The sequence below is a fragment of the Xenopus tropicalis genome, chromosome 1 (genome assembly GCF_000004195.4).
Source record: "Xenopus tropicalis strain Nigerian chromosome 1, UCB_Xtro_10.0, whole genome shotgun sequence".
Classification (NCBI taxonomy): Eukaryota; Metazoa; Chordata; class Amphibia; order Anura; family Pipidae; genus Xenopus; species Xenopus tropicalis.
In genome coordinates this window covers 35828330-35848845 of record NC_030677.2, presented here as the reverse complement: position 1 = coordinate 35848845, position 20516 = coordinate 35828330, and the positions used below count along the sequence as shown (strand labels likewise).

The window sequence follows — 20516 nt, the reverse complement described above, 5'->3', positions numbered from 1 at the left end:
TGTACTACTTTTCTGATTAAATTTACCAAGAAATATGTGACTGAAAGGCATTAGATAGAGCAGGGGTCCCCAAACTTTCTTATTTGTGAGCCACAGTCAAATGTAAAAAGACTTGGAGAGCAACACAAGCATCATAAAGTTCATGGAGGAGCTAAATAAGGGCTAAGATTGGCTATTAGGCAGCCTCTATGCACACTATCAGATTACAGGGGGCTTTATTTGGTAGTAAATCTTGTTTTTATTCAACCTTGTCACCAAGTCAGGAATTCAAAAATAACTCCCTGGTTTGGGGGCACCGAGAGTAACATCCAAGGGGTTGGTGACCAACATGTTGCCCCTGAGCCACCTGTTGGGGATCACTGAGATAGAGCAATGCATACCAGGAGATATTAAATAATTAAATAAGCGAATGAGACTTTTCCAAAAGTGTTTCCAATGCCGCTCCATTTTACAAAACCATGAGTGTTGGTTCTGCACAAAACAAATGCTTTTTATTTTAATCATTTTAAAATCCTGTATGTCTTACAAGTTTGTAACATTTTAAGCCAATGATACATGTGTTAATGGATGCAGCAGTAATAGATTGAATGTAATTATGATGGTAGTGAAATAACTGTCGTTTTACACAAACACTGCAAGCCATAGTAAAAAAAAAAAAACTATACTGGCCAAAGTATTCCACATGCTTTCATATATTTTGTGCAAAAGCAGTTACAAATAAATGCTATTTTGAACATCTTAACACATAGATGATTACTATATACAGGGCAACAGTTGTAAATTGTTTGCAACAATTTTACCTCTTGTTGAACATAGCATAAACCATAAATAACACCACTGCAAAGATGATAACTGTATATCTGCACATTAAACTGATCACAAGTGGACTTTACACCTAATCACAGGGCCCCTGGAAGACACTTATTTATTAGACCATCAGAAGAGCACTAGTGCTCTTTACACAACACTCGTGTTAGGTATTGCTGTGGTCTGAACAATGAACAAGTAAGGGGTGGGATAGGGGACACCCACGTGTCATCCCCAGCTGATTCCTTATGAACAAAATACTGCTGAATGCAGGCTACATTTATTATATAAGCACAGGTCCTGTGTCTAGGGTACAAAACTGCCAAAAAAAAGGCAACTGTTTTGAGCACTTTGCCCTGTGGTTAGTAAATAAGCCCTTTTGTGTTAGTGGATACTGAAAAAGAAGGGACATTGTCATGGAGAGCTATTGCATGCCTCGGTCACCTGATAAATCTCCCTGATTCTTGTATATTCTGTAACGCACACCTAGTTTGCAAAACTTTAGACTTTAATCAGATGCAAACGTTGCTGTATTAGGGCTACTCTATATGCAAAATAGGTGGAGGGGATGATAAATTAACTAAAGTTCACTCTTTATAAGTGATACTAATACCTGCCATTTTTAAAGCAGTTAATGGCAGTTTAATATGTAGCAAGTAGCAAGCAATTGTTTCAGCACAAGAAACCGTCGGAACCCTTTTTCCTCACAAGCTACACCCATCAGGGAACAAGGATTCAAAAAGGGTGCACAGTCCTGCTGCTGAGCAGCACAGAGCTCCATCACCCCAAAGTAACCAAATGTGTTTCGATCTCCCAAAATGTTAGGGGTCTTCATCAGGGAAACACAAGCACAGCAAGCCTGCAAAATTTAGGGGGGTGGGGGGAGGAATCATTCCAAATTTTTTAATATTGTTTTTGTCAGGCAAAATTAACTTTGCTTACACTATTAAAATGATATAAATATTGTGCCCTTTAGTCTTGGAAATCCCACTTAGAACAAGCAGGCAGGCGCCATTTTGTAAACACAGTAGTTAAGGCAAGCTTTGCATCACCCCAAAATCGAGAACCTGATGCAAATGCAGAATCTACACAATTATAGGTATTAAGGAGGGAGGGGGAATGAGAGAAGTGCAGTGACATTTAGCAAGTGAAATTGTCTATGGAAACGTGGGGCAGGCAGTAAATGATTGACAGCTGAGATTTTTAAACATCTTTAAAACGGGTATCAATGTTTTAATTACATTCATGTGTAATTTGACAAAGACTTATATTATACAGCTTTTTATCTCTGGGTGACAAGTCCCCTGAAAAAAAGCAATTGATTTTTTTTACCTGCCAGTCAGTGACCCCCAACATACAGATAAAAATTGAATTTCAAATATCTGTTTTTTGGATGCCAGGTTCAGTGACCCCCCCAAAAACCAGATATTATTATCAGTTGCAAGGAATAAGGAAAAAGAATAAACATGCTAATAATTTGACAACATAAATAACAAAAATCTAATTCCCCCCATTGAGTGCAGTGATACAGCTAGTACAATACAGTACTCATGGCTAGCAACAAGCGTAAGATGGTAGGTAGCATAATACACCTCTATGCATATGTTAATACCTTGGTAATGGCTAGCAATGCAATGTGTGAGCAGGCAAGTGGTGTATTCCAACTACATTTCATATAAATAAACAAATGCAGTAGCTTCTCCTTTCCACCTACTACTTGCTCACTGGATATGCCCTCATCATTACTAAAACAGTGTGTCCCTGCCCTAATTCCAGCTCTTACTCACATTTTCAATTTCTCTCGCTCTGCACTGAGACAGCCTTATGTAGAGTTGCAAATGATCTCTAGACTGCCAAGGCCAAAGGACACTACTCAGTTCTCATTCTCCTGGACCTATCCTCTGCCTTTGATACTGGCGACCATTCTGTCCCTATGCACTCTCTCTATTCTCTGGGTATCTGGAATCAAGCTGCATCCTGCTTCTCTTCCTATCTCTTTCTAACTGCTCCTTCTCTGTTGCTTTTGCTTACAAATCCTCTTCCCTGGTTTAGCTTAGTGTGGGTGTACCTCAGGGTTCTGTACTTGGTCCTTTGCTGTTCTCCCTGTACACTTTCTCTTTAGGAGACCTTATATCTTTGTTTGGTCTTAAATATCACATCTATGCAGATGACATCCAGATATATGTAGACACCCCTTCACTAACCACTGATGTTCAGACACAGATAGCTAACTGCCTCCTAGCTATCTCCTCCTGGATGAATTAACGCCACATAGCTTATGGTCTTCCTGCCCAAACCTAGCCCTTCTCCTCCTTTCAACATTACTATTGATGGCATGACCATTAACCCTGTTAAATCAGTATGCTGCCTGGGGGTTATTTATGACCAGTCCCTCTCCTTCTCTAACCATATTAATAACACTGCCAAAACCTGGAGCTTTTTCCTCCACAATATTGTCAAGATACGCCCCTTATTTTCACAAGATGTTGCTTAAACAATAATCCATGCCCTTATTCTTACTGCAATCTCCTACTACCGGTCTCGCAGACTCCCACCTCTCTCCACTGCAATCAATCTTAAACTTTGCTGCCAGGATCCTCCAGCCCTCTCCTAAGCGGGAACCTACTCAGCCCCAAGTAATCTCTCAAGCATGGTTGCCTGTTAAGCAAAGGTTGGCTTACAAAATCCTTTTGCTAATGTTCAAAGCCCTTCACTCCACTGGTCTCCCTGTATGTTCCTGGTCATCTCCTCTGCTCCTCTCAGAGCCTCTTGCTGCTCCCTCTGGAACTCTATCCCTGAATTCCTCCGTATGGAGGAACACTCACTCTCTGTAAAAAAAAAAAAAAACTCAGATGCTACCTTCTGGAGCACTAAAACATTCTTTTTCCTAGTCTTGCGCTAAAGGGCAAATGCCCATACCTTGTGCACTCTTACTGTCCAATTTGTGCCTGTATGTTACCCAACCATTTAAATTGTAATAATCCAGGCCCCTCATATAGGTATTAACAAAATCTGCTATTACAACATCACTAGGAGGGGCATTCCCCAACCTCACTGCCCTCACCGTGAAAAACCCCCTACGCTGGTCAAATGGAAGCTCCGTTCCTCTAATCTAAAGGGGGGGCCTCTGGTGCGCTGATTGTTTTAATGGGAAAAAAGAACACCCTTTATCTACATATAACCCCCTCTAATGTACTTGTACAGAGTAATCATGTTCCCTTGCAAGAGAAAACAACCCCAACCTCAACAGTCTAAACTCATAGCTTAAATCTTCCATCCCCTTTACCAGTTTAGTTGCAGTCTCTGCACTCTCTCCAGCAAATTAATATCCTTCTTAAGGACTGGAGCCCAAAACTGCACCACATTCTCAATGTGAGGCCTTACCAGGGACCTATACAGAAGTAAAATTATGTTTTCATCCCTTGAGTCAAATCTCTTTTTAAACAAGACAGCACTTTATTTGCTTTAGTAGCCACCGAATGACATTGCCAGAAATTAGACAACTTGTTATATACAAAAAATCCCTAGATCCTTCTCCATTAAGGATACCCCCAACACACTACCATTCAATAGATAGCTTGCGTTGATATTATTTCTACCAAAATGCATAACTTTGCACTTGTCCACATTGAACTTCATTTTCCAGTTTGCTGCCCAGTTTTCCAGTTTTGTCAAATCATGTTGTAAAGTGTCAGCATCTTGTAAATGGGTAAGTGTTAATGGGTAGGAACAGTAATACACCTCCAGTCACAGGTTGGTAAAGTGTTAATGAGTATATAGTGTAATACACTTCCAGTCACAGGATGGTAAAGTGTTAATGGGTAGTTAGTGTAATACACCTCCAGTCACAGGATGGTAAAGTGTTAATGGATAGTTAGTGTAATACACTTCCAGTCACAGGATGGTAAAGTGTTAATGGGTAGGTACAGTAATACACCTCCAGTCACAGGATGGTAAAGTGTTAATGGGTAGGTACAGTAATACACCTCCAGTCACAGGATGGTAAAGTGTTAATGAGTATATAGTGTAATACACTTCCAGTCACAGGATGGTAAAGTGTTAATGGGTAGGTACAGTAATACACCACCAGTCACAGGTTGGTAAAGTGTTAATGGGTAGGTACAGTAATACACCTCCAGTCACAGGTTGGTAAAGTGTTAATGGGTAGGTAGAGAAGCAGAGTCCCAGTTGCAGGACGGTACAGCAGTATGGGTAGTTAGAAGCAGATAACAAGATAACACAGGCAGGTAATAAAGTAAATGAAACTAGCAGTAACCGGACATTTGTGCAGACAGAAGTTTTCTGGCGCAGCAGTTCTATGTACACCCCTGGCATCATGACTCCTTGCTGTTCTGGTCCCCAGCCCGGTGCCATGTGATGCCCATAACCCCCCCCCCCCCCCCCGCCCTGGTACCTCTCCAGCTCTGTGACAGGAAGCAGGACGAAACCTGGCTGGCAACACGTAGGAACGGGCAGCCGGACAGCGGGGGCACTTGTCTGTCTTTGGCAGCGAACAGAGCCGCACAGCCTCCATGCCTCGAACCCTACGGCTGCTTACAAACCCCAGGCTAACAACATCACAGCCATAGCCCCGTTAGTTTTCTGGCAGTATAGGGAGAGGGCGGGCGGTAGTGACATCACAAGGTGGGCGGGGCATGTCAGGGGCTAGAACAGCAACAAACATCTGTGGGGTGGGAGTATTCGGCAGACCGAGGGGCTGTGAGGCAGCTGGCCAAAGGGTTGATGTGCATAGTGCCTTTCTGAGACTGTTTGCAAATGGTCTTTTCTATTGTTGTACAACTTACTGGTTGTTAGGCTTAATTACCCAGGTAACGAGAGTTATGAAGCCACAATGATAAATACACCGAATTGTGCCTGAATAGAAACCTAATCAGCAAAAAAAAAGGATTAACAATAAAAATAGAACCTTGGATTTTGCTTTTCTTGCTGATTGAAACAAGTTGCTCAGCTTTGAGTTAACTTTTAATACCATTAAGTTTACTTTAAGCAACTTTTCAATTGGTCTTTATTTTTTTGTATTTTATAGTTTTTGAATAATGTGAAATCATTGTCATTTTTTTCAGCTGACCCCAGAAGCCAAAAAAAACTATAGCTCTATGAGGCTACAGTTTTATTGATATTGTTACTAGGGGTGTATTTGCTAAGATTGGAGAAAAATATCATCAATGATGTTGCCCGATAGCAACCAATCAGATTTTGATTTCTAAAGGTGGCCATACATATTCACATTTTAGCCTTCTGGCGACGAACGTTCAGCTATTGGTTGTACCTTTAAATGCAACAATCTGAAACTAACATTCAGACTGAAATTCTAGGATTATAAAGCCCTTAAAATATTTATCATGCTGTGTAAAAAGTGGAGTGAAGCATCAATCAACAATAAGATTTCAACAGTTAGAAAACCAAAGCAAAGCATCTGATTGGCTGCTATGAGCAACATCACCGCTGATGTTTTACTTCACTTTTTACACAGCATGATAAATATACCCTTAAAAGTATGAAAGTGACTTCCATTGTAGGTCCCCCAAGGATATCGTCACAAAACTTCACACACTGGCAGTGCACTCCAGGCCAGCATAAAAAGTGCAACAGTTGGTATTAAAATCGATCAACCTTTATTTGCACATATAAAAAACACAGCTTGACGTTTCGTGACAGCGCACTTCCTCAGAGACTTCTCTCCATTTCTTACACAAAGGAAATATATACCCATAGTCCCACCCATAAAATTACCATATCCAATGGCTTCTGTTACAAACATATACTTATTCCATGAACTAATTAATATTGCCTATTAAGTAGTTAATTGTTCACACAGCTTTATATCCTGAACTTTTCAGATAATCAGTTAAAAAAGAAACCACGTAACATTACAATTACAGTTACAATCCTTTAGATAAATACATTGTTGCAGCAAATTAATCAAACTATGAACTGCTTTCAAAAGTAACAGCTTATATCAAATGTTAAATTCAGCCCTTGGGGTTGCCTTGTGCATAATTTATAAATCCACTTCACTTCTGCCCGTAACAGTTTTGATTGTATATCGCCCCCTCTAGGTCCTGTGGTTACTTTTTCAATTCCCTGCAGCCTTAAATACCCTACATTACCATTTGTCCTGTAGTTATGCCACTGGGCAAACTTCTGCCTGTGTGTACAGTGCCTGACTTGAATATGATCCAGCTGTCACTGAGTAGTTTTTTCAGTTTAACTAAAAGTTATGTTCAGGTTTTAACAAAACTTTAACCTTGACTGTTTAAGTGACCATAGCTGTTTAAGTGACATGTGAAATTGAAATAAGATAATAATGCAGCATTCTAGGGCTTATATACAAATGGTACAGGAGCAAGTGATCAAGCTGAGAACTTCCACCTATACCACTGCATATTGTAACTGATTAAAAATCCAGAGCTGACAGCAACGCTGATATGGACTCCAGTACACCTGCCCCTGGCTCTCCCTTGCTTGAATATTCTGAATAACTAGGTAAGATAATGGGTGCTCCAGGAAATGCAGTCATGTTCCTCATGCAGCGCTGCATACAGAATGAGTCAGGGCTCTGTGCAATGTTTCTGTGACTGAGGAGTCTGCGCCTCAAAGTGCAACAAGCTGGAAAAGGTGCATTTGGCACTTTTTGCACTTAGCACCCTGCCCCTACCATGGTAAATCGACCATGCTGCTGTTGGTAAGAGTTAAAGTATAAAAATGAATAAGCAAATCCAGACAGTTTTTCCAATGCATTCTGCAAAATCTTTCAAGGCTCCCTTTCTCCAATTTTAGCAGAGCTATTTAATAGCTTTCTTCAGGGCACGGAAACAGTATATAGTATATACAGTATAACAATATTCCCAAAAGAGGGAAAGGACCCTACACTTTGTAGTAATTACTAGGGATGCACCAAATTTAGCATTCGGTTCGGGATTCGGCCAAGATTCAGCCTTTTTTAACAGGATTCAGACAAATCTATTGTCCTGGCCGAACTGAATCAGAATCCTTAAAATAACGTGGCTTTTATTAATATTGCCCTGCCTGATGAACTCAGACTTTGTGACAGACAGGCAGGGGATGATACGCGTAGATCGACAGACGTTATAGACATTATACAGCACATCCCAACTGTGGTCCTGAGCCTAGATGCGGAGAAGCCTTTGATAGTCTTGACAGGGCTTATATGACACAGCTACTCCAGCGCTTTGGGTTCAGAGGACCCTTTCTTTAAGCCATCAGGCTGCTATACACAACACCCTTGGCCTACCTGAAAATGAATGGGGATAGAGGGACACCAATCCACATTAGGAATGGCACAAGGCAGGGCTGCCCACTATATGCTCTCAGCATAGAGCCTTTACCGGCCAGAATAAGAGATCACCCTGATTTACAGGTATAACAATGGGTAATAAAACATACAAGATTTCACTCTTTGTGGATGACGTCCTGCTGACGCTCAGTAACCCTTTTATATCCTTACCCAACCTACATAAAACCTTGCAAGACTATGGCTCCTTTGATGGTTATAAAATAAATTGGGCAAAATCTGAGGCCCTCATGTTCCATAAAGAAGGGAACTCTAAGAAAGCCCTACAAGCTAATTTTCATTATAAATGGCAAAAATCCCACTCAGATACCTTGTTGGTTTATATTCAAAAACAGATATTTAAGTACATTTGGAACACATCTGGCAACAGAATACCAGACTCAGTTTTACCAGGGTGTCTTGGCAGTTCTAGACTTTCCAATATCTACCCGCAGAGCAGCCCCACGTGCTAGAGAGGTTGCCAACACAGAGGTACACTGCACCATATTTTATGGACCTGCCCTAAGATAACAATTTTCTGTTATCCTGTTGTCCTGTTATTAACCTAATAATGACAGTTCTAAAAATACCCTTAAATACAGAAATGCCCCACTTACCACTGGCTCTTCCCCTTCCAAAAATGAACAACCCGGCCCAAATTGCTACTGCAGCTGGACTAGCAATTACTGCAAAGCGGAAATCCACAGCTATTCCCACTATTTCAGGAAGTCATTTTTAGACTTGAAAATAACAAAAAATGTAAAGCAATGACAGCCCGAATATCTAACGCATTACAACAACAACAAAACATATCTGGGGTAACTAGGAATATTATCTGACTAATCCTGCCAGTGATGTTTCAAATATCTGAGGGGTCAGCTACCCTGGAAGTCTACTTAATAATATGCCCAAGCAGGATGGTGCGCCTTCTTTACTCCCCTGAATGGAAACAGATACACTCTTGCCAGATTTAGCATCACTGGTGATGAGCTTGTTATTTTGGCTTTTCATTAGGTTCATAGGTTTTTGTTAAATATGTCACATATATATCACAAATGATGATATTATACAAATAATGAAAATAAGCATATGCTGTTATATAAGTACTTTATTGCAAAAATCAATAAAAATATGTCACAAAAAAAAATTGTGTGAAAGCATTTCTACATATTTTAAAATAATAGTAGTAACCAATAAGTGTATAAAAATTACTTTTACATTCATGAAGAAAGAAATTGATAATTTGCACCAGGCTTACTCCTTCTTTACTTCAATACACCCAAATGAGTGTGAGCGTCATACCTTCCCACCACATGATAAAAATACTTACCCATATGTACTGTGACTGCTCAGACTGGGTTTATTTTCTGAATTACGAAAGCAAAAAACCAGTAGCTGAGCCTCAGGAAATGACTACTTACTTACTTACTATAAGTTACGGAACTGCAGAAAAACTGCTCATTGTTCCACATTCAGTATGCAGTATGAACCCACGTGGCTGAAGATGACTAAATCTGCAATAGTAAAATTACTTATGGCAATAATAATCATATTTATCATTTGCATCCCTGAATTATTCAAGACACTGAAAGGTAAGTTGTTAGTGGGCTACATAGTTACACAGGCTTTAGAAACATAGTATTTTACCAGCTGTTTTTATGAATCAATATTGTTGGTGGGGATATATTAATATAATATATTTAATACTGTATATATATATATATATATATATATATGTATATATATATATATATATATATGTATACAGTATATATCTAGTGCTAAAGACTGCACATAACTACAGTGTACCATTTCCCAGCATGCTAGCAGCACCCAGCAGAGCCAAGCCATTTTTTAATTGCAAATACAATGAGTTATGATGTTCTTAGGGAGAAATGCCTTGTGGTGTTGCTTTGTTTAGAAAATAATGTTAATAAGCTGCAAAGAGTCATCTGAAGAAGGAGGGTAGAAAGAGATAAGCTTTGGGGCACCCCGTGACTAGGTAGTCAAACTACCTTGGTCAGTTTCTAGAAACATAAAAGGTCACAACTGACACCTGGCCTTAAACAACCCAAAGTATGATATGGCAAACATCTCTTCAAAACAGATCAAAGTCAGTTTTAATTACCACAGGTTTCTCCTATAAATGTAATGAAATCTTGTTGATAGGCATCATAAAGGTTATCTGTTTTGCAGGAAACTCGATGATCTTGTCTTGCAGTGATACATGTTCCACTGACACTACTCACACAACTTTAACATGTTTTCTGCAACAAAGCGAGGAAAAGAACCTTTTGGAAACCTTCTCAACAAACAAGCAAAATATATCAACCATAATCCTCAATGTTTGTATGAATATGTCTCATGATCACTCGCAGCGGTTTATTTGTCATCCAAACAGATATTTGGATCCTTTACACAAGCATATGAACTCAAGTGGTAGGTAAAATGTCAAACTGGATACATGATATTTCAATTTAGTTTTTAAGAAGCTTGCATGAGAACTACAGTATATGGACCTTTTAAAGGGCCAGTAGCACCAGGAACAGTAAAGAAGCGAATTGGATTTACACATGGGAGAAGATTTATTATGCGGTGAAAAAAAACAGCAACAAAATTTTCCACACGTCACCATGCTTCACCATATAGAACACAGCATAATTTTTTCTTAGAGCAGCTTCTGCAGAAACTTGCTTACAAAAGGTCTGAAGCAGTTTAAAATAACAGTGTCAAATCTGGTGTTCGGATGGGATAAAATATAACACACCTTGATACATTTTCTTTTAATGTGATATAGACATTGATATTCTGAGACAATTAGCAAGTGGTCATCATTTTTTTATTGTTTTTTTAAATTATTTAGCTATGCGTCCAGCTGCTCTCCATATGGTATTTTAGTACCTATCTAGTGGCTAGGGTCTTATTTACCCTAGCAACAGGCAGTGGTTTGAATGAGAGATGGAAATATGTATAGGAGAGGGCCTGCATAGAAAGATATCTAAGCAAAATTAACAATAGCAGTAAAACTGTAGCTTCAAATAGCTAGATAGAGGCAGAAGAGAAAGGCAAACAATTCCAAAGCTATATGATACAATACAATAATACAATAGCGTAATACAATTGCAAAGTTGCTAGGAATCTATAACATACTAAAAGTTAACCTAAAGGTGAGCACTTAAGACCTAGAAGAGTCTATAGCACATGGGTGTTTGTCCAGCAGCAGACAGGCACCCAGTTGCGGCCAACCAGCCAGTCATATAGTTTAATGGAATGCATGTTTTCTGGCTCAATCTTACGGCTCACTGTCACTGCTAGTGAAAAGGCTGCATAGCACAATCACCTTAGGAAATGCAGCTAGATTATATGCCCAGTGTCCCATAGTTCTAATGCTACTGCCACACCAGGCTAATTTTTGGCCTAGGGATAAACACATAAACACATAAACACATTTTGGTGCCGCAATCTCTCTGCACCCAGGATAACACAGTGGCTCTGGGTACAGTCACAGTGGAAGGCTGAGACAAATGTAGAGGCTGATTCTCAGCCGATGTTTGTCCGCAGGCTGAGAATCAGCCTGGTGTGGCAGTATCCAAAAAGTGCCAACCTAAGTCTGGGTGCAGGGTTCTGAATTTCTCTATTTAATAATGTTTTTCTAAAGGACAGACATCAGACTTTAAGCAGACATTTATATGAGACATACTTAACTTTTTCATGAAAGCTTGCATGAATATCAGTGTTACCAGGCCAAATAACAAGCATTATATTACGTCTGGCCACTCAAGACTAGCAAGATGAGCGAATGGGTAAAGGCTAAAGAAAGTTTTTTTTTCATGAATGTTTGTGTTTACAGTGCAATATCTTCTATCATTAATCAAGTAAGTAAAAGGTAAAGGGTAAGTATTTGATTGAACTAGTTACCAGAAAAAGCAATAGTATAAATCATCTTGAAAGAAGAGCAACATGTTGAAAATGAAAGTAACAGTGCAGTTTTTACATAGGTAACAAAGCAGAAATCTCTTTTGAAATAAGAGGAACATATTTTGTCCACCCCTTTGAAGAGCATCATTTCCTTCTGGTGAATTCTAAGGAAGACAACAAGACGTCTAATACGTTCAGCCTAAAAATACACCCATTGAATATTAGTGACTCCATAGATTCTCCTTTCCACAAAAAAGAACTGAAAGGGAAGAATGGACACATCAGTGTATCTCTACAGTATGAACTTTATGTGCCATGTAAGTTATCCAATGCTTTATATTCACCCATTCATAAACAATATATATTAATTATTTTTAGCCAACAAGAACATATTATTTCATTAAAGATTATTTGCCTAGGAAGCAAAATTGACTATTGGGGCTCTACTAAAAGCCAGCTGAAATTCTTGTTCCCCAGTCAATCACAAACAAATAAAAAAAGGAAACAGGGGCAAAGAAATTTAGTGAACTATCCATATAAATTAACTTTCAGAAGAGGGTAATACATGTACCAATTATTATAAATTATTAGAAAAACTTTGTTTATTTCAATCCACTAAATTCATTAACAGCCCCATGTATCAGTCCTATTGTATGTCCATTGTACCAATAACGCTGAAAGTGCAAATTAATCCTTGCATGATATATTGGGATTAGGAGCAATCTAAGCAAGAAAGTATACCTTATCCCTGGGAAACTATATGATATAGGAGACAGGACACTACATAACCATAATTGCATGGTCTCTTATCAGTTACCATATAAAGTATTAGGGATTGCACAATCTTGTTATATAGGTATCAGACCTGTTATCCAGAATACTTGGCACCTGGGGTTTTCTGGATAAGGGGTCTTTCTGCGATTTAGATCTCCATACTTTAAAGGGGAAGGAAAGGCTAAGTCACTTGGGGGGCCAAAATTTTAGGCACTCCCAAGTGACTTAGATCGGGGACCTTGTACCCTGGGCTGGTGCCCCTGTTAGGAGAAAAAAGCACCAGCCCAGGGTACCTGTAGCGGCGAAATCCGTCGGCCGGCGCATGCGAAAAGGAAGGAGGAAAAAAGGTAAGCGATCTAAGTCACTTGGGGGTGCCTAACATTTTGGCACCCCCAAGTGACTTATCCTTTCCTTCTCCTTTAAAGGAGAAGGAAAGTCATTTTGGCATTTTACTGCCAATAAATTTGCCACATTAGTGCCACCTAGAACAATATATTTATTCTGCAGAAACCATTAACATACCTAAGTAAACAGCTTTAGAAGCTTTCTCCCTTTGCTTAAGATAGCAGCTGCCATTTTAAGCAGCTTCCTGCCTGCAGCTCTTGCCGTTATAAACTAAAGCTTACTTAGTTTTTACCTTTCCTTCTCCTTTAAATAATTTAAACATGAAATAAACCCATTAGAATTGCCTTTAATGAGGATTAATTATATTGTAATTGGGTCAAATTACAAGGTTCTCTTTTGGTATTACAGAGAAACAAGAAAAAACATTTAATATTTTGAATTATTTGATTAAAATGGAGTCAAAGCTTTCTGCATAATGGGTTTCTGAAAATGGGTCCCATTCCTGTACATACATTTTCCCCATGGTAAACAGTATTAGACACTTTTTAGGACACAGAGATACTGTACTTCCAGAGCATTTCTGGTAGAGTCTTCAATGCCTTCACCCCATTAATATTCAATATAGTCAACTAAATTCCACACAGCTGTTATTAACACTAGAATTTGTGTATATCTTATTTCTACAATGTAATTATATTTTGTTTATGCTAAACAGATTATTTGGACACTCTTGGAATCTTTTGGTTGGTTCTAGTTTCAGCGGTCTTCCTGCTTGCTCTGTGCAGTGTTATCTACAAAATATTTAAAGTGAGGAAAAATTCTGCAGCTAAAATTTGTAAGTAGAAGGACGCCCTGCATATTAAAATCTATCCTTTCTTAGATCAAGACCAGTGGGGAACTACTGGGGGGGGGGTGAGGGTCATAAAGATGGCAGGAGGGAAAGCGCAGGCTGGGGGGTTCCTAGTGCAAATTTTGCACCTTGACCTGTAGTGCTTTTGTTATTTTACTGATAAAGACATATTACTTTTTGTTGCACATTAATATAATGGGTTGTGTTACTTGAAATTTTATAGAATATACATATTTTGTATTGTTAATAGGCTACTAGATTCTCTGGTAAAGCTATAACACAAATAAAATATATAAAAAACATTAGTACTTACCAATGTATGTCTGGTAATTGTAATTGCAATGCAGTGTTACTGCTGGGACATCAGCCTTGCAGTGTAAGTAATGTGTTGAAATGAAAATGCTTAAATGTAAAAAAAGGCACATTAGCGTTTAATGGCCACCTAGGGCTGTATACTTATAGAAATTCTTACAGGTTGTTTAAGGATAGCGCTTGGTATCACAGTAAGGGGGGATATACTCATACTTGTTTTTTCTACATTTATATTTGTTTGAAACCATGAAAAAACGAATTTCCACGAAAGGCAGCCATTTATAAAAAGATCAGAACTGAAAAAGCACGAGCGAAAAAAAACTTTTTCTGCTGTTGACTTATACGTGATCTCAACAGGTCCTAGCTGGGGTATGTTGGCGTTCTGAATTATTGAGGTTTTGTCGCATAATAAATCATGTTTTTTTTTCTCTGCGACAGTTTCGGCTTTTCACTGTCAAAATGCCCAACCGAAAAAATTGCATCTTTGGTAAATGCCCCCTTAAGTCTTTACAAGGGAGCTGGTGTCCTAGGCAGCCCTAACTGCGTTTGTAGCCTGATGGCCCAGATGCACTATGAAAATCGCATTTAGGAAATCCTTTATGTTTAGCAATATAAGAATGAATTCATGTTTTTACTAGTATGCCTTTACATGTGTACTGCCTTGTGAATTTATGCTTCATCTTTTTGTACAAGATATGCACAACAGAGGCAAAGCTGTGAAAAACAAAAAGGAAAAACAAAAACTGTGCACACACCTACGCTGCCCTCACAAAGAACACACCGTGGTTGGTAAGCATATAAAGTTGCTCAAAATGTTTGTGATCTACTACTATTCAACTTTGTTTCAGTGAATTACATGAATATAGCCATATACTTTGCGCTATATATGGGCAGTGCCAATATAACCCGTGTATATGCATTTAATTAGTGCTTTGTTTGAAAGGATTTTGGGTTGCCAGATTTCACTATTAAATCTGGATTCTTATGGACTAAACATGTTCATAGAGGCTATCTATAACTTTAGCTGTATGCTGCATTTTACAACAAAAGTCAGTGTAGTCATGATCCTTATTTGTAAAAATAACATACAGTAATTGGGTGATGGAATATCATTGAATAAGATATGCTACATGCAAAATGATTTATTTTATGTGTTCATTATACTGAGGAGATGTTACACAGAGGAGCCAGTGCAAGTGTTTATGTAGAACTATAAATGCCTCACAACACTTTCATTTCAACATGTTTCTGACCTGTAGGGACATTCCAGATACCTGTAATCCCAACCCTGCTAGACTTTTCACTATATTACTTTTTTATATAACCTCAATAAACATTCTCAGGCTAGATCTGGCCTCAACAGAATTTTTTATAGAAGGCAGGATTAACTAAATTCTGCTTTTGGTGTTCAGATACAAAGGTTTCACATTTTCTTTGAGGTGCATTGCAACGCAGTAATTGCATCTGTAAATTTTGCTATAGGACTGAAAAATGTCCTTAGGGCCACATATTGCCTTTCATAGCCGGTAGCAGAAGGGCTTCTGCTAAAAATAAAAAGCCTTTTTGTCACCTTTTTGTGATGTTCTGTGTGTCACAGAAATCACCTTACAGGAAACAGTGCAGCTCTAACTAACATGAACAAGCGTGGGAGTAAATGACGGCTCTGTCCATTCAGTAGCTGATATTACCAACCAGGTTTGTGTATGTGCAGAATTCTGCATATAATGGATGGAATTTAGGGGTGTGTTTACTAACATTAGGGATAAGTGGTATTGCCCATAGCAACCAAATCAGGTTTTGCTTTCTAAATGGTTACACTAAGGGGCCCATTCATTAAAGTACGAATTTCGGATTGTTCTAAGTACGATTGGAAAAAATTCGTACTTACCATGATAATTTCTGATGTGCATAAATTGTGTGAAAATTCGTGACATGGTTGTACAAAAATATTGTGGTTGCGATCCGAAAGTTACAAAATGTTCATATCCGAACGATTGTAAAGGGCGCGAAAACTTTGACTTTGAAACTTCAATGCATGATTTTTGGAAGCCTCCCATAGGACTCGGTGGCACTCTGCAGCTCCAACCTGGCCAAAAGATTGTCATGATACCAAAGCTTGATCGAATTCCAAAATGTTCGTAGTCATTGCGAGAAATACGTTTTTTTGTGCAAATTTACACAAAACGCAAAAAGGTTGCGTGCTTTTAACAATATTTTCGGGGTCATTATGAAAAGTTCTAAACTTTACAAAAAATACAAATTTTTTGCAATTCTGGTCATCGTGCTTTGATAAATGTGCCCTTAAGTCTGGGCAGGGGGTCACACAGCAACCTTTTCTTGGTTTGAAAAACTGGGCTGTCCGGGTGAAAACCAGACAGGTGGCAACACTATAACCGGCAGGTGGCTGTTCAAATCTAATTGCTCATTGGTTGCTATGGGAAACATCACCTGTTATATTTATCTCCAATGTTACATACCCCTAAGTATCCAAAATGGTAGTGTTTCAATATCCTTTTATCCAATGGCACATACTAGTAGTAAAATACATTTTTCATGAAAATGCTTACTTTGATTGTTTAACTTGTTGAATATTACAGTAATAAATCAATTGACATGATTGTTTTTATCCTGTTTTAGAGAACAAAAATAGCAAAGTCCGTCTGTCAATAGGGAGGTCTTGCTCACTTTCCATAATCCAGGAACACTGATACAAATGAAGCCAGTGCCAAGGAGAAGCAGGCCACGCACAAAAAGCTAACCCAAGAGATCTGTGGATGCCAAGGGAAAATAGCATGCGTCTGGGAAAGACTCTGGAGAATCCAACAGACAAAGAAAAATTTGGTACAATGTAAAAATGAGGCTACATACTAAGTGGCACACCGACATTGCCACCATACATGCTTAGCCAGGATGACTTACACCGTTGAACTTCCCAAGGCACAGCTGACCCTATCTTATGTCTGGTTTAAGGATAGGGCAATGATAGCACTGGGCCCCACAAGAAATAAGTGAAATTTACAAACAATTTACTTCTGACCCTTTGGTAAAGAGAAACTAACACCATCATCAGTTTTTAACTGCTGTTCCCACTGCAGAGATCTGCCCACTTCCCAGCCACAACAACCACACTGTTCCCCAGATGTAGAGCTACAGAATATCCCATGGGTGGCATCCTTCCTGTTTAGCTGTATTATTTCTGGTCCACTGGCTCATTTGCAGAGTTCTATCACACTAGCAGAATTACCAACAAATCTTCTTTATGCAAATTGTTATTAATATTATGATTTCACTCTCTGGTCCGGTGTTATGAAAAACCACTGACAACTAGTTACAGTTTTATATACAGGTATGGGATCCCTTATCCGGAAACCCATTATCCAGAAAGCTCCGAATTACGGAAAGCCCGTCTCCCATAGACTCCATTTTAACTAAATAATTCAGAATTTTAAAACTGATTTCCTTTTTCTCTGTAGTAATAAACCAGAACCTTTTAACTGATCCCAACTAAGATATAAATAATCCTTATTGGATGCAAAACAATCCTATCGGGTTTAATTAATGTTTTATTGATTTTTTAATAGATTTAATGTATGGAGATCCAAATTACGGAAAAACCCCTTATCCGGAATACCCTTGGTCCCGAGCATTCTGGATAATGGGTCCTATACCTGTACCACCACCAGCAAAGGATCTACATGTGGTAAAAGTTTTTTTTTTTTTTGGCATGCTGTTCATTATAACTGCAAGTTTTGCTCTACATTCAGCAAGTATAGTTCAATAGGAACAGCATTAAACCTGTGTGCATGGGATATCCTCTGCTTCAGTAATGAGCAATGCCATCTTCCTGGCCCTAATGATACAAGCCCAAGATGGAAATAAACACTATTTTTCAAAGTTCAAATATTATTTTGTAGATTAACAGCATTAAGCCTCAATAACATATCTGAAGAACCTCAAACCCCAAGTATTTATTCCTGTGTTATAGCCATGATGGATTTGTTCAGGAACTAAAGCCAGCCATATACTCACTCATTTAGCAAGGTCATCATAGCCAACCTTTTAGAATGGCCAATGGATTCTTGTGCATATTCTCTAAGGAAATCAACACATATATGGAAAGACCAATAGTCATATATTTGGAAATCTTTTTGTTTAATAACACATTAAATTACAGAATTAACAAAGTATCAGATTAATTTATTATATATGATATGTTTAAAAGGCTTTAAAGGGGAATGAGTTACTTTATAAACACATTGCTTTTTGGTATGCATCGCACTATAGGAATACAGACTGGGTGAAAAGAGTCACTGTCACATTACATATCCAGGAGATTCCAATACTGCTGAATTACTGGTTATATAAACACTAAAATTATGAAATACCCTCTTCTTGATTAGTACAAAAAGGGCGCTAGAGCCTGTGTAGAAAAGTAAATAATTCTTTATGATGATTGGGCCTCCGCAGGCACCGTTTGACAGTAATCTTGGGATAAGATTAAAATGGTGCTCAACTGAATGGCACTTTCCAATGATATGATCAAACAGCAGATCAAGCTTCAGGAAACAGACTATGCAAGTGATTTCCTAATCATTTGTATTTTAATATAGTACAGGTATGGGATCCCTTATCCGGAAACCCGATATCCAGAAAGCTCAGAATTACAGAAAGCCTGTCTCCCAGAGACCCCATTTTAATCAAATAATTCAGATTTTGAAAATCGATTTCCTTTTTCTCTATAAAAATAAAACAGTGCTTTATACTTGATCCCAAATAAGATATAATTAATCCTTATTGGATGTAAAATAATCCTATTGGGTTTAATTAATGTTTTATTGATTTCTTAGTAGACGTAAGGGATGAAGATCCAAATTACAGAAATATCCCTTATCCGGAATATCTTTGGTCCCGAGCATTCTGGATAACAGGTCCTAAACCTGTAAATGTAAACTCATTAAATTTAATAGTTTTTGATAACAACATGATTTGTTTTTAATGCCTTGTTACAAATATTCAGGCAAATACTGATATTTAATAAATGATGTTTATTTACTGGGTTTTGTTTTACATTTTACACCCACTAAAAATAAAGGTGAATTCCTCCATGATATAGGGCTCCCAGCACACAGCACATATGCTTTAAAGGAGTCTTAAAGGGGTTGTAAAGTAAAAAAAAAAATAAACGCATGGTCCTAAGATCTCCATTAAAGAAAAAATTACCCATTTCCAATATACATTAATTAAAAATTCTATATATATATATATATTTTATAACTGACCTATTTCCTGCAATTCCCCCCTTTACTCCACTAGCTGTGATTACTGAACCCACAAACCCTGCAAGCTGCTGTTGTTCAGAAGTAAGCTAGTGGAAGGGGGGGAATTGCAGGCAAGGGATTAAATTACTGTATATTGGAAATTGGCTAATTTTTTCAAGTTATTACTTAATTACCGTTTTTGAAAAAAAATTAAATCTACAAAATGTAAGTGTATTTTTGACTATTCAAGGTTTCAGAAAATATTCTCGAGTATTGTAGTGTTTGAGTTCTCACATGGCAAAAACCCCTCAAACTTGAGTTTTAATCAATTACCCCCATAGTGGAGCTTACATAGTAGAAAAATGCTTATTCAATTTTATTAACATAACTAATGTAAATTGAGTTATAGGAAAATGAATTAGGCAGTGGAGTGTAGATGCCTAATCCTGCTTTATATATATTTAGTTCAGACAGGGTTGGACTGGCCCACTGGGCTACCAGGAAAAAAATCCTGGTGGGCCCTGCCACCTGCTCGTAACTTTCGAAAAAGCTGTGAAACGCACAGCCATCTTTCATTTTTTTTTTCCCCTGGAGGTTCGGCCTAATTGATAGTGAAGAAACTAAGTAGCAAAGTGGTAGCAGGTAGTGGCTTGGTGGTAGGCTCTTTAGTCAAGTGTCTCTAAGTACCCCAGTTTAAAGCTGGCCACACATGTGGCGATTTACGATCTTTCGAAAGATCGTTCCAACTCTCCACTGACTTTCAGGGCTGAATCATCAGATATGGAGGTAGAAACAATAGGATTTCTACCTCCTTCTGCCGATTCAGCCCTGAACATAGAATTTGCTGGGGCGCCTTCAATGGCGCCCGATCAAAATCTTCTAACCCGCCCGATCAGCGAGTCGACCGATATCAACAGCCTCCTGTGATATCGGTTGC

At 38.4% G+C, this 20516-nt stretch overlaps 2 protein-coding genes across 3 annotated transcripts in view; one reads left to right on the top strand and one right to left on the bottom strand.

Annotated features, from left to right (window-relative positions):
- klhl5 (kelch like family member 5) overlaps positions 1–5448 on the bottom strand; it is a 37280-nt gene extending 31832 nt beyond the window's left edge. The window contains exon 1 of one of the 2 annotated variants that reach the window (XM_012953766.3): positions 5222–5448. The gene's annotated coding sequence lies outside the window, so the exon portion shown is untranslated. The remainder of the gene's footprint in view (positions 1–5221) is intronic. The other variant, XM_004910926.4, reaches the window with a different exon arrangement.
- Positions 5449–9600: 4152 nt separating this feature from the next.
- Positions 9601–17723, top strand: LOC105945522. Its single transcript, XM_018090920.2, has 6 exons — positions 9601–9714; positions 10319–10561; positions 12121–12357; positions 13875–13994; positions 15015–15110; positions 16959–17723. The coding sequence occupies exons 1-6, from the start codon at positions 9627–9629 to the stop codon at positions 17027–17029; spliced, it is 855 nt and encodes a 284-aa protein (XP_017946409.2). The 5' UTR covers positions 9601–9626; the 3' UTR covers positions 17030–17723.
- Positions 17724–20516: the final 2793 nt, after the last annotated feature.

Bases quoted from the DNA above. Each gene is read 5' to 3' on its own strand.
- LOC105945522 (XM_018090920.2), top strand. From the start codon at position 9,627: ATGACTAAATCTGCAATAGTAAAATTACTTATGGCAATAATAATCATA. The intron at 10,562-12,120 runs GTAGGTAAAATG...GTTTTTACATAG, and splicing joins CAAGCATATGAACTCAAGTG to GTAACAAAGCAGAAATCTCT. The intron at 15,111-16,958 runs GTAAGCATATAA...ATCCTGTTTTAG, and splicing joins CAAAGAACACACCGTGGTTG to AGAACAAAAATAGCAAAGTC.